Source organism: Buceros rhinoceros, unplaced genomic scaffold (genome assembly GCF_000710305.1).
Source record: "Buceros rhinoceros silvestris isolate BGI_N320 unplaced genomic scaffold, ASM71030v1 scaffold4485, whole genome shotgun sequence".
NCBI lineage: Eukaryota > Metazoa > Chordata > Aves > Bucerotiformes > Bucerotidae > Buceros > Buceros rhinoceros.
In genome coordinates this window covers 81,070-94,357 of record NW_010411005.1, presented here as the reverse complement: position 1 = coordinate 94,357, position 13,288 = coordinate 81,070, and the positions used below count along the sequence as shown (strand labels likewise).

Sequence of the window (13,288 nt, the reverse complement as noted above, 5' to 3'; positions counted from 1 at the left end):
CTTCTCTGACACGAGTGCACTGAGCTGTGAAATAACCTCCCAAGGGAACACCTGGGATGTTTAGCCTTGAATGAATATAGGACTATAGGTCACCACCAAGAACAATTCTGATCAAGAAAGGGATCACCCATTCCTACGGGTGATCGGCTGTGGTGGCACCCTTCACTCACAGGAACCTACTGCCTCAACAGATATTCTCTTGCTGCGCTCCAAGTTTTTGGACTTGGTACAAAAACGATTGCATCGAAAAGCCCGACACCTTCACAATGCAGGCGGTCACCCCCACGAATTGTGATGGCTCCTGCCTTTAAAATCTTGGAACATTCTGATGTTCGGTGATTGCATTGTTAGCTTTATGCTTTCAGGAACTACGCTTTGAGTTCTTTGAAATTTCCTCCCCGCTCGGCAGAGCCGTGCTCTTCAGGTGAAATTAAAATGGCTTAGCGGGTGTGAGCAAAAGGCTGTTGGTAAAAGCTGCTGAGCCCTGAGGGTTGTTGGACTCCAGTGCACAGTCTATTGAGGAACCAGGATCCCCCGGTGCTTTTGGAAGAACTGAAGCACATGTACACACATTGTATTTTGAAAAATAGTTAAGGTTTTGGCTGACTGTTTTCATGGACTGAACAATAATAACCTGTGGGTATTTTCTACATTTTATTGAGCAATTCTGTACCTACTGGACTCAGAAAGGTCTTTCCATTGATTTTAATAGGGGCTGAAGTAGATTCTTAATAAGGAAGAGTTGTGGCTTTCAGCTGGTTGTGGCTTCCCACAGAAACGCCTCGTGATAATGGCATTTCCAGTTACAGTCCTGCAAAGAGGACCGACACGCATTTCCCCAAAATTTCTTCAAGGAAGAGTAATTGCTTTGCATACATCAGCAAACTAGAAGAAATATATCTCCGCAACTCTCTCTCCATCTGTTGGTGAGTGTGATTAGCATCACGGTCTCAATAAACGTATCTAAAGGTTCAGCACTGTGTATGAATCGGATGCTCAAACCTCTGAAAGGTTCAAGAGCTGCACAAACCGACAGCTGCGCTGATGGTTTTCCAGGCACAGAGGGAACGACGTGATCTGAAATTTTTAAGCTCTGCACTGGTATGCACTCAAAACCTCAAGCTGTAAGTCCCCCCATCGACTGACAGGTATTAATTAATGCTGCTTGTCTTCATTAATCTATTAAGATGATTGATTTTTAAGAGTTCATAAAGTATTTTGAAGACAAAGTAGAATGCAAATGTTTTAACAGAGTGGGAGTTTTGGGCCTTCCCAATACAAAGAGGAACCTGTCAAAATGGGTGTTCATACAGAATGGGCCACACAGGCGATCCTCAACTAGTGTCACCACTTACTATTTAACAGCACAGAACGTCAACTCAGTATTCCCGCGGGAACATTAATACCTCTGCATGTGGCGCCACACCCTAAGACCTCTCCATCACCGGTTCAACAGCCAGGCGAATACTGCCCATTTCTGGTCCCTACCTTGCCCAGCCAGTGGAGGCATCGTTCCGCAGAAGCAGAGCCCAAGCACAGAGCTCACGACTCAGCCAGGGCTGGGTGGAACACCTACGGCAGACCCATGGCTTGTGTCCATGTGTCCCAAGCGTGACCAAAGCGCTTTCACTGCAGAACTAGTTTGCTACTCTCGCTCTAAAAAAAGAGAAGTAAAAAAAGTCAAACCCAACCACTCCTGCAGATTTCGCTAAATAGCTCCTTTCTGTGGGTGGTTGTTTTTTTGGAGGGGAAACTGAAAGGAGGAGAGGGACCTAAAACAGAAAGACACCCCACAGTTTTAGGGAGATGTAGAGGTCCATTAAAGATTTACACTGGGAGAAAAAATTACTTGAGATATCTTCAAATTACAAAAAGTGTTTTGAAATAGGCTTGGCATATCTTCAATGCGTTTTTGACAGCTGGAGACACGTTGGAGATTTTTTTTGAATTAATTTTAAATATCACTCTCTCCCTTTGTGATTTCTTGAGTGGGGTGTGCTGTAATTTATTTTTAAAGAGGGAACGTAGGTTTCTAGATGCTGTTAAAGGAATCCAAAATAATTTTTTTGCACCCTGCCACTGTTGAAAGAAAAGGACATTGAATTAATTTAAATATATTTGTGAAAGATTGATTCCCCCAACGGAATTTACACATCTACTTTCACTAATTATTCCTGAAGCTTCACCTATCAACTGACAATTTTCTACAGAAGGGAGGCAAAACAATTTGACTTTCCCTGACAGCAAAGAGCTTTAACAGCACTAGAATGAAAACTGGCATCTCACATTCCTTACCTCTCTAATGTCTCCATTACCAGAAGAAAGAGCACTAATAACCCCTTTTTAAGCGAGCATTAGATCCCAGGGTTTAGTTTAAGCAGCTGGGAAAAGAAATCGACAAAACATTTATTTTAATAATGGTTACCTTGAATTTTATGTCGCGCTTAATATTTATCTTAAATGACAGACTTGTTGTCTGACTTCCAAATTAGTGACAAAATGGTAGCACTGCATGTGTTTGCCCGTTTTTATGGGAACTGGAGTATCAGCTGTCATTTTAAAACACATATGAAACCAAGCATTCCTCTCCTCTCTTTTTTTTTTTTTAACTGTAAAGGCAAACTTTTCTAAAAAAGCACAAAATTTTATTGCCCTGACTTTGGGAACAGCTTCAGAAAGTTGGAGAACAACCTGAACTGCAATTAATTCCACTCTGTGTATCAGAGTCTAAACCTGAATTGTTTCTGCAGCAAAACCGTGTGTTCGTCGAAGAATAAAGGCTCCGCATAAAACACAGTTAACACCTACCAACTTACCAGTTAAATTGACCCTAATTTCTTACCTTTTTCGTGGCACTGGTATGAGCCTGCTGCAGGGCATTTTCGTCATCGTTATTATTTCACCGTACGAAAGCTCAGACGCATTTGCTGCTTAAGCGATCTGCATCTGTGGCCTCGTTCCAGGCGCCCCTTGCTCGCCCTTCAGGAGAAGCAGTATCACGATTTCAGTAGCTGGTGGACCTCTTTCTTGGAGGATTTTGGTGGTTTTGGTTTTTTTTTTAATTGAACACAGATGAAGGGATTTGAAAAACCTAAGCAAGGTGTGGGAAAACGATCAGAAATACAGAAAAGGCTAAAAGGGGCAGTTTACTGGAAGAGGCAGCCAGACCCTTGGGCTGGCACTCGCCAGAGTTTCAGCCTGTGGGAGAAGAGGGTGCCCAGGGAGGTCTCAGTCTGCTCTCACAGCTCCTCATCCACAGGGACGGTGGGGCTGGGGGCCATGACCCGACTGCATTTTGGCCCAGGCAGAGGCACAACCAGTGCTCTGTTCCCTTGTTTGTGTCCTGTGGGCTTTTTTTTTTTTTATACTCACCAGCCATAGAGTTACTTGGTTTCAGGGAAGATTCCTAGTGCAATTAAATAGAGATTGGTTTTTAAATTAAAGCGGAATCCAGTACATTTGACCATAAAAATCTGAGACCAGCATAAGCAATATACAATTGCTTCACATCAAGCAAGGACAAGCACCCTCTGCTTTGCCAGCCCTATTTCCCCCTTCCTGAGGGCACAGTGTTGCCTTTTCTGCCCTGCCCGGTATCATTAACATAAACAGGGTGGTCACCAAAACCACTCTGATGTCCTCAGTGGTGCCCCACATGCCACCCTCTACCTCACTGGAGAGAAATGTGGTATTGCAACGGCTGCTGGCCAACAGCTTTTTCCAATCCTACACAGCCTCCAGCACCTTTGTGGGAGACCCTAACAATCAGGGAGATCACTAACGGCACGCAGCAGGCTTCCCGCTGTGAGCAGCTTTACAGACTCATTTGGGAAGAGGAAAAGTGCTGGAAAACAAATGTATTTCCTTCTTGAATTTGGTCAGTAAGCCTGTGTGCCTTGCCAGCAGTGGAGAAGGAAAGAGCACAGGGCGTCTTCTCCAGGACAACCTACAGAAAGGCTGCAACCCCCCACTTTTTTCTTGAATAACTCATAGGTAGCTCTTATTCTAACTTTTCTAGTGTGTATTTCAGCCCTTTCCTATTAAAATACTCAAGCCAGAGGACTCACCATGTGTTTTCTTACCTATTTTGTCTGCTTTTCCAAAGCTGAATCCATCTCATTACTTCTCCTGTCGCGTGGTAACTGGCTGAGCAGCATGTACCGCATCCATTTCTCCTTGTAGGCAGCCCTGCAATATGGAACATATGTTACGATCCAGCCAAGGCTCCTTCACTGTGTCCTTCTCCACAAACTTCATTTAAATTATCTAAGATTTCAAACAGTCTGTAAGCAAACACCCTGGGGCCCTCACTTTGGAGTCTGAGCCGTTCTGCCAGCCTTTCTTCTTGTTTTCAGTTTGTTGCACCTACATCTATTTGACATCCAAGAGCATTTGTGACCCTTGGGCATCTCCTTCAACGTGTTCCTAGCACATGTTCTCCTGGGTGAAGCATACAGTGCGACAGTTGGACCCCTCTCCTTCCCTCTCCTCACCATGCTGGGAGACACCCCAAGCCAGGGGGTGCTGAGCGCCTGTGGGGCACTGCAGCATCCTGGACCTTCTGGTGCTGAGCACATTGTGAGGTCTAAGAAACAGCCGGCGTGATTAGATAGATACATTTTGAAAAATGCAAGTCTACAACTCCCTTCATATCTCTCTGAGGAACGTATTTGTAAGTGTTCCGGTAGAATTATGTCAACAAATTAATTTAAACTGACTTCCCATGGCTAGAGGATGAAATCTGAAATCTGCAAAGCCATGACTTGCACCAAAGTCCATTTTACAAACAACGTATTTTCCTCATTTCTTTTTCTGCGTTCTGGTCTCTGCTCAGCTACAAACCTCACCAACGCAGTATGGCTGAAGACAAGCTTGCCAAGGAAGATTTAATACATCATAATAGAAAAGGTTCTTAAAAGACAGGAAAAAAGCATTTGAACACTCGAAGTGTTTATAGAAGAGAGAATATCAAAGCAAGCAGAGTTACATCAAATAACAGCCCAAAGATTGAACAAAAATGCTGAAGAAAGTGCCCTGATTCCTGTTTTAACACGCTCTTGGGATTCTGTACAGCTTCCTAAAGCCAGCAGATAACCAGGCTCATCCAAGCCTGCCCTACGGTAGGTACTCATCACGATGCTGCTCCCTGGGGTTGTCCTCTCTCCTTGCCTGGACAGCAGGGACTCAAGAGCTGCCTGTAACTTGGGGTGCCTCACCTCATTTTGGGCAGTTACGGTCTTCCCGGAACATCGTATTTCTGAATTCTGCTGCCGAGCCACGTGTTTTAACCCAGCCCCACGGCAAAGAGGCAGGAGTGTACCTCCACGTGGGAAAACCGGTTTTTGCTACAATCCCTCTGCTAGTTAATGTTCAAGTCTCATTTCAAAGTCACTTCACTGCAGCACATTTCTGGAACTTCCGCGACAGAAGGTCGGTGACATCACACACCCCGGAGTACAGCGGTGCCCAGATACTCGTAGCTCCCTTCCCGTAACGCCTAGGATCTGCCACTGGGTTAACCAACTCCTCCCATACACTGGCAAGTTCATCTTTTTCTTCAAGTCAAAACCACCTAAACACATCACTAGCCAAGCCTCTTTCTGTGCTGTTTCACGCTGCTTCTACAGCCCGCAGACCTTGAAAGAATCAGAGAGACCGTCACAGAATTGGAAGGGAGTAGGCTTTGTCACCTACTCTCCACCCAACAGGAAGGGGCAAAATCGCAGCTGCAGTTGTTCCACTTTTTACCGAAGTTAATGTCATCCTGCTTAACTCACTCAGCAGACTTTGAGTGACAAACAGCAAGAAGCTTGTTTTCAGAGATGCCAGCTGATCCTGGCTCGGGTGAGATCAGAGGGTGGGATGTGCTGCTCCAGCCACTTTGTATAAACTTGAAACTACTCCTTGAAATCTTTTCCTCTGAGAAGCTGGAATGCATCACGGAGATAATATCACGTCCCATCCCCTGCCTGCTTAGCCTCAGCCTGGGCTAAGATGTAGAAGATAAAAGAGCAGAGGAAGAAAAAAAAAATCAGTGAAAAGCGGCGCAGGACTCTGAAGCTATTTCATTTATCAAGTTGGCTTATGTTTTCAAGACAGTCAGAATTCCTCTCAGCCTTCAAAATCTTCCTTTACAGTGGCTCCCCTGAGGCCATAGCCAAGCAGCTGCCTCTCCAAGCACTCTCCCAAAACGCTTTCCCGCTCACCCCCCAGTCTCCAATCTTGCTCTTCTTGGTATAAATTTAGTTCTTCTCAGAAAGGAAAAACAAAACCAAACCGTGATTATGTTGAAAAAAACAAGCATGGGAAGGAAGCCTGCAAAGTAGCTCTCAATCAGGGGAGCGGGGGCTGAGAGCACACCTGTGACATCGTGCTTGAGCTAGAACTGGTGGTGTTGACTTCTCATTTGTGGCCTGTCCTCAAAACTAACGTTAAGGACTACCTGAATGATCATGTTCAGCACTGCAGCAGCGTTGTTCTCCTCCTTTTCTTGATCAGCAATGACAAATACGGTGTCACAAAAAAATGGCACTTTGTGGGGTTCAAGGTAACAAACTGCCAAAATGTCCAAAATCCAAGTGGGTTCATGGGTCGTGAAATGAGGTATGTGAACAGATCCTCAAGTCTCTTGCCTGTGCTAAGACTGGGTTTGGAGGATTACTATTTTTTAAGTCTTTCATGGTACCTACTCAGATCTCTCCTCTATGGAAGGAGCTGCTCACATAAACTGCCCGTTTCTTTGCTGACACTGTCCCTCGCTCAGCACCGCTCAGCAGCCGTGCTCAGTCTTGCTTGACCACGAGCACAACATACGGTCAATATTTGAAACTTTTCCCCTGGCTGGAGTGCTCAGGAATTTTATTTCCGTCCATATATTTCAGAGCCACATGCTTTTGGGGAAGTGCCCACCTCATCTAGATTTTCCGTACTCTCCATCCTGCCGATTCCTATGTCCAAGGCCAGCGCTTCCTGTGACATTGCCCTAACAACCAGTAAACAAGACTCCTCTCTTCATACTGGTCCCAGTCCGTCCACTGACTGTTTTATTCTCTTTGCCCTGCGCAAAAGCAAGAGACCTATTCCTTGGGCCTCTGCCCATCGCAGGTCCCTCCTGCACGCGCTAGAGCATCCACCATACCTCTACCTGCTGCCTTTAAGCCACATACCAACAGCTGACTCCTTCCTAAGGACAGAGACGGACGGCTGCGGGCTGTGGCTCTGGCCACTTAAAGGACTATCTTCTTAGGAAGGGCTGTGTTAAGCAAGGCTCCTATTTGAAGCAAACAAGTGCCTGAAAGGAAGGCACACTGAAGTACAAACAAAGCCTTCACTTCTTCCCTGCCTTTTTTTTTTTTTTTAAAGCCTTTGCCACAGACAAAACCACACAGCAATTTTCTCAGAGCTGTAATTACAGCTCACTGTCACACAAGCTGAACCAGGTCATCTCACTCAGGAGAAATATTAGAACCTATAGCACGTCCACTGCTTTTCTGCTCAATTTTCACCCTCTTCCCTGAAGTTGTCTGACCTGTGAGAACCACGGCTCAAACGCTGCTGTATTTCTTAATGCAAGGTACGCTGGAAACCTTGATCGCTTCAGGAGATGAAACTGAGCAGCAGCCTCCTTATACAGTGCAAACTGCATCAGCTGACCCTTTGATGATACTACTTTGGGCAACAGAAAAGATTGCAGCAGTGCCACAGCTTTCTAAGTCTGCGATTTCTACCTAACTCAGAATGAAAGCAGAAACCCTTCCAGCAGGTGGGTTCAAGCATTTGCAGTAAATAGAGGCAATTTCGTGCTGCTAATCAGTATCATCAGGAAGTTTTGTAACAACTTCATCCCGAAACTGAGGAAAAACTTCACAGCACCAGGTTTTAGCTAAAGTCTGGACTGTGGGACCAGATGGGCTATTTATTGTGCCCGCTCATGGATACAGCAAGTAGATCAGAAAGACGAATAAAACACGAGTAGCGAGACTGAATGTCCTTGACCTTGACAGATGAGCTGGGATTTCACCTGCTGGCACTTAAACATAACAAACGTCTTTCAAAACTTTTCTGAAACTTATCACAGTCTGGCTTTAAGGCTGCTACAAAAACCAACTCACTTCGGTTACCTCCAGAGAGAAACTCTCAACATACTACAATCTCCTTTGCTCTCGGAGTGCAAAAAGACAGCAACTTTCTTCAAAATTTTAGGGCTTGGCAAAACGCTTTTTTCAGTCACTTCAGTCCTTTCAGTCACTATTCTACAGAAGATCAGATACACAAAAGAGAGACAAAAGTCTTCCACCGTGAAATGGAAAGACCTCGCACTGGTTTGCACCTGGCAGGAAAATGCACGCGTATTCTCAGAGTCTGGAGGGACCGTGTTTTGCCAGATGCCAGTCTGTGCTCATTACCAAAAAGCTCCAGGGTATTGCAAGGCTTGCAGAAAGACCACGTCTTGGTTTCATGTCAGAATAGGGGGTTTTGTTGCTGGGTTGTTTTTTTTTTTTTTTTTTACAGTCTTCATTTTTTCTGCTTGCTTAGTGAGGATGTGAAAAATCTCTGAGCATATGGGGATTTCAAACTTATCTTGATATAATTTGTGAAGTCAGGACTATTTTCTGATGCAGATGGAAGCTAGAAGGGTTACAAAAAAACCACTGAAATCAAGCTTTTGTATCTCAACAAGGCACAACAACATCTGTTCTTTGTTGGCCAAGACACAGTTAATAGACATTATTATTAGGCAAGCATCCTATTATGCCTGTCCTCAGACATGTCAATCTCTGCCTAAATTAGGGCTCTAAACCCAATAGCAGGGGAAGAATTAATTTCTGAGAAGCGTGGGCCAAACAACATTTATGCCTGTCAACCACCACCACCACAATCTCACATCATTCTTTTACTCGGGCTTAAAGAAAAAACACCCAGCATGCCTAAAATAATTTAGAAACACTTCTACATAGTCAGCATCTCAAATTTTGGTCAAAGAGTACCTCTAGGTAATACAAAATAATGAAGACGAGGTTTTGCTGCATAAAGTCGAAGGGAAATCTGTGGGACTAAACCTCTGCATATTCTGAAAGTCCCATCCTCAGTGCACACACCCTGTTCCCAGCAAATTAGTTAACCCCAGAAGGTAAAAACATAATATTCACAGATACCCTAGACTCTCCTGGATCTGCAGAGGTCACAAGAACTCGACTGTTTAACAAAGGAAGAGCAGTAGCAACATCCCACCACAAAGGTTCTTTCATGAGATTAGGATCGCTTACCTCAATTCAGAGCTCTACGTGAGACAGGAAAGCACAGCAGAAATGAGTGACTTTTCTTCTCTCGAGATCTCAGGGTTTCTTCAGCAGCAGAACGAAGCTGAAAAGAGGCCCTTTACAGAGTCATTTATCAGCCCAGGTGGACTGGCCCCACAAGGATTCTGCAACATTTCTCCCCTGGCTGCTCCTTCCTTGTCCTTTAACATCGGTTCACCCTGGAGGCTCGGTGACACAGCACTCGCCTACCGCTGCGTCCCCAGGTCGCTTTTTAAGACCTTTGGTTTGGGAGAGTGTTAACTGTTCGAAAAGCACACTCCTGCAGTAGCTTTTGTTTTCAAATTTCTGTGAGGAATATTGTGTTTCTTAATGTCGTACCTTGGGGAAGGCAAGGAGAGTCCATAAAGGAGGTGATTCTGTTCTCTGAGCAGCTTCCTGAACAAAATAAATCCCAGTATCTGCTTGCATATACTGAGGATTCTAAGCTTCAAGCTCCAAACTCCCGCCTGTGACTGTTATCCAAGAAGTCTCTTTCAAGGCTGTTGTTTCCTGATGGCAGCAGGAAATGTAGATTCTAGGATCTCATTAACCAGCCGGGCTCGGATCCCTCAGGTCCCTTCACACCTTCTGCTGCAGCTGGGTCGCTATGAACAGCGACGGCAGAATCAGACTCTTCTTTGGACTCTGACTTGGCACCCATTTGCTCTCCATAATTATTTACTGCTTGTGTTGGTCCGGTCTTCACTGTCTGCCATTGAGGAAGGCAGAGCCATGTCCCTTGCCAGCTGTAGCCACTTGTCCAAGGCTCTGCTGATGTTTCAGCAAGGGCAATAGCCAGCAGAAAGATTTTGAGAAGGAGCCTTGAAACCTACGGGTTGAGTGCTCCAGGGCAGGAGCTGCCGGCACATTTCGATACTGCTGCTGGTGGCTTTTCACTGCCTCAGGGAGTAAAATACCTCCCTCTTCAAGTGCCTGAGGCCAGGAATACTCTCCCCCTCCACTGCACACCCCCTTTATGAGAAATAGCCGTTCTCTCTCTGGGGCAGGTTTTCATAGCTTCCCCACTCCTCTTCCGTCTGTCTGGCAAGGGTGTAAGAAAAGGACATTGCAGCAGCATCCACCTGGGGGAACAGAGCTGCTGCTCCTAGAAAACCAAGCTGGTATTTGCTGCCACGGGCCGAGACGAGAGTGGAAAGAGCTGCCTCAGTGACAGCAAACTGTCTCTTCCTGTTTTGATGCTAAAAAGCCAATTCTAATATTGTCTTTTGCCCAAGAGAACCCCAAGATATACCATTACTGGAGAACGGTATTTCTGACCTGCTTCTCCCCCATCATATTCCCTCTGCACACTTTTCCCTTGCAGGTAGGAACTTCCTACAGGTTTTTCAATCACGAGCTACTGCAAAAGCTCATTAGGTCGCCACAGTCAGCTACACTCACAGAAATCAGGGGACCCCCAGCGTACCTGAACACCACAGGCAGAGTTCTCCTGTGCAGCACAACCCTGGCAGCTATAAAACCTGCCAGCTGAGGGGGACGGTCCCTGGAGGACTCCAGCGTAGGCACAGCGTGGTGGCAGCATTCATACTGGTGTTTGCACCAGGCGTGCTTACAGGGGAAACTGGACACAAAGATCTTACCAAGGATTATAAAGTGCTGATGGCGATGGACCCCACTGTCCCCAACACACGAGCTTGCCCTGAAAATAACTCTTCATTCAGCCTGATGGTAATGCTACAGTCTTTATCAGGAAAGAAAAAACCCCACAACCCCATAAAATCACTCTGGTCAGTATGGAATAGGAAATTATACATAAAATAATCTTTAAATAAAAGTTTAATCCACTCCTACTTTACAGGTTATCTAAAAGCACCTTATCATTTTACTGTCAGTTCTAAAAAAGACCAACAAGAGACTGGAATGATTTCAGCTGGTGAACTATAGGAAACCTTGTGAACGAACGGGAACGAGCTAAAGCAAAAGCACAGTAATATTCTGTACACCACAACTATAATCAGAATCTGGCATTGGTTTATTCAACTTTTGCTTTCTTGGAAGCAAAGCTTACATGTTCGTAAACATCAAAATAAACATTGCTTGATTTTACAGTTTGCTAAACAAGTACTTTTTACCCTGAAGGGCAGATGCAGAGCCATGTATTTGCCTGGCAGTCCTCCCGGTGACCTGTGCTTCACATTATTTTTTCTTTTTTTTTTGAACAACCGGTTCCCTTACAATTTGAATGGTGCTTAAAAATTTCTTCCGACACGGTTGCAAGTCCTCGGCAAGGCCACTGGGATGGGTGCCCTTCCTTACATAGTTTTTGGATCAGTATTTAACTAATGCAGCGGTGAAAAACTATACATTTTCAGGAAAATGTTCTGATTTTGGTCCTGTAGTTAAAGACCTTCGATAACTGGGTTGTTTACATGGATTTGAATCACAAGCATATACACAACAAAACCACTCTACCAATGTTTCTTGGTCTATGCATAAAAAGTATGTCTTCTACTTACACTAAAACATACAAAAAATAAACTACAAAAATTGTTTACACTTGATTTCAGCAAAAAAAGCTTTCTTCAAGAAAAATGATTCTTCTTTTTTCAGCCATCAAAAAAGGAATGCAAGTAAACAATAAATACATGTGCTTTCTCCATATAGACATATTTACACTTGAGTCTTTGGCTTATGTTTAAGTTTCTTTATAAAGATCTTTATGTGATCCAGCCATCATTGCACATTAAAACAAAATAAGCCAGTTTTTGTTTTTACTATATATATAATATATATACGCAACACTTGAAACGTATAAAGAAGGAACCTTACTATCAATTTGCACTGTTATTGTACTTCAACAATGTATCAAAAGAAAAAAAAAGAAAAATTAATACCATATAGGAAATATTGAGACATGCAACAGATGGTCGCCCTACTGCGATCAGGAGACGGCTGCATCTACCAACACTGAGAAGTCCTAACTTGCGCAAATCTCTTCTGACTCTGGTTTTCATCAAATCGTATTTATGTGGCACTAAATGTGGATACTGTATACAGGCATAGAAACAGATTGAGTTCTTTTATTAAGATACACAACTTCATAAGAAAAATACTTTGCATTTAAAATTTAAAACCCCTCCCGCCCCCCCAGCCCCCCCCTTTCCCCTAAAATCTTTCTTCACAGGATCAAGAACTGTTGTCAAAACAGCGTATTGAGACTCGGGTATTTGGTGAACCTGGCCACATCCGTTCCGACTACGAGGATTCCAAGTACTCCAGCGCCACATCGTAGCAGAAGCGATATTGCTCCTTTAAGGAGAGAGAGGGGAAAAAACAAGAGAAGTTAAACTACGGTTCTGATGCAATTAGCAACAACAGCTACAAACAAAACCAGCCTCTGCTGACTACTGTGCAATTCTGACTTCAAGCCTGACACACTTGGCGTTTATTTTTCTTCTTTTTTTTCCCTACTGCAGAGGTACGTTAGAAGCTCTGACTTAAAAACTCCCCCTAACCAATGAACCTGACCATGACATGCAGTGACTGGCTTCTCTGATTGTTTGCATCCTCTGAAGGGGTTTTATCATGAGAAATTCTCCCACCGGGCTGAGCGCTCTCGCGGTGAAAGCATCTTGACTTGGCTGCATCGTCTAGACTTCAGGGAGCTGACACCGAGCCCCTTGCCAGCAGCTGCTGCTCGGAGAGCCGGGGAACGGCAAGGGAATAGCGAGCTGTGACTCCAACCCGTTTGCACAGTCGTGTCACTGTCACGTCCGAGGGATCAGGGACACGCTTAAAAAAGAAGTTAAAGCGCGACATTTCATCGTGGTTAGGAGTTCTGCTTAATGAGGCTGCTGTTCAGAGCTGATGCTGGGGCAGAGAGAGGAGGAAGGAGAGGAGAGAGGGCAAGGAGAAGAAAAACCAGGGAGATTAACTCAGTCTCTGTTGTTGTTGCGACCTAACAAAATGAATCTGCTTTTGTGATTTATTTTTGTTTGCAAAGGAAGCCAGCGCGATCCATCAGCAGG

At 44.6% G+C, this 13,288-nt stretch overlaps 1 protein-coding gene across 1 annotated transcript in view; it reads right to left on the bottom strand.

The window, feature by feature from the left end:
- Positions 1 to 11,097: 11,097 nt before the first annotated feature.
- PTPRK (protein tyrosine phosphatase, receptor type, K) overlaps positions 11,098 to 13,288 on the bottom strand; it is a gene marked incomplete at its 5' end in the record, with an annotated part of 82,304 nt that continues 80,113 nt past the window's right edge. The window contains one exon of the mRNA XM_010135812.1: positions 11,098 to 12,569. Within this exon, the coding sequence (XP_010134114.1) occupies positions 12,516 to 12,569 (54 nt within the window). The remainder of the gene's footprint in view (positions 12,570 to 13,288) is intronic.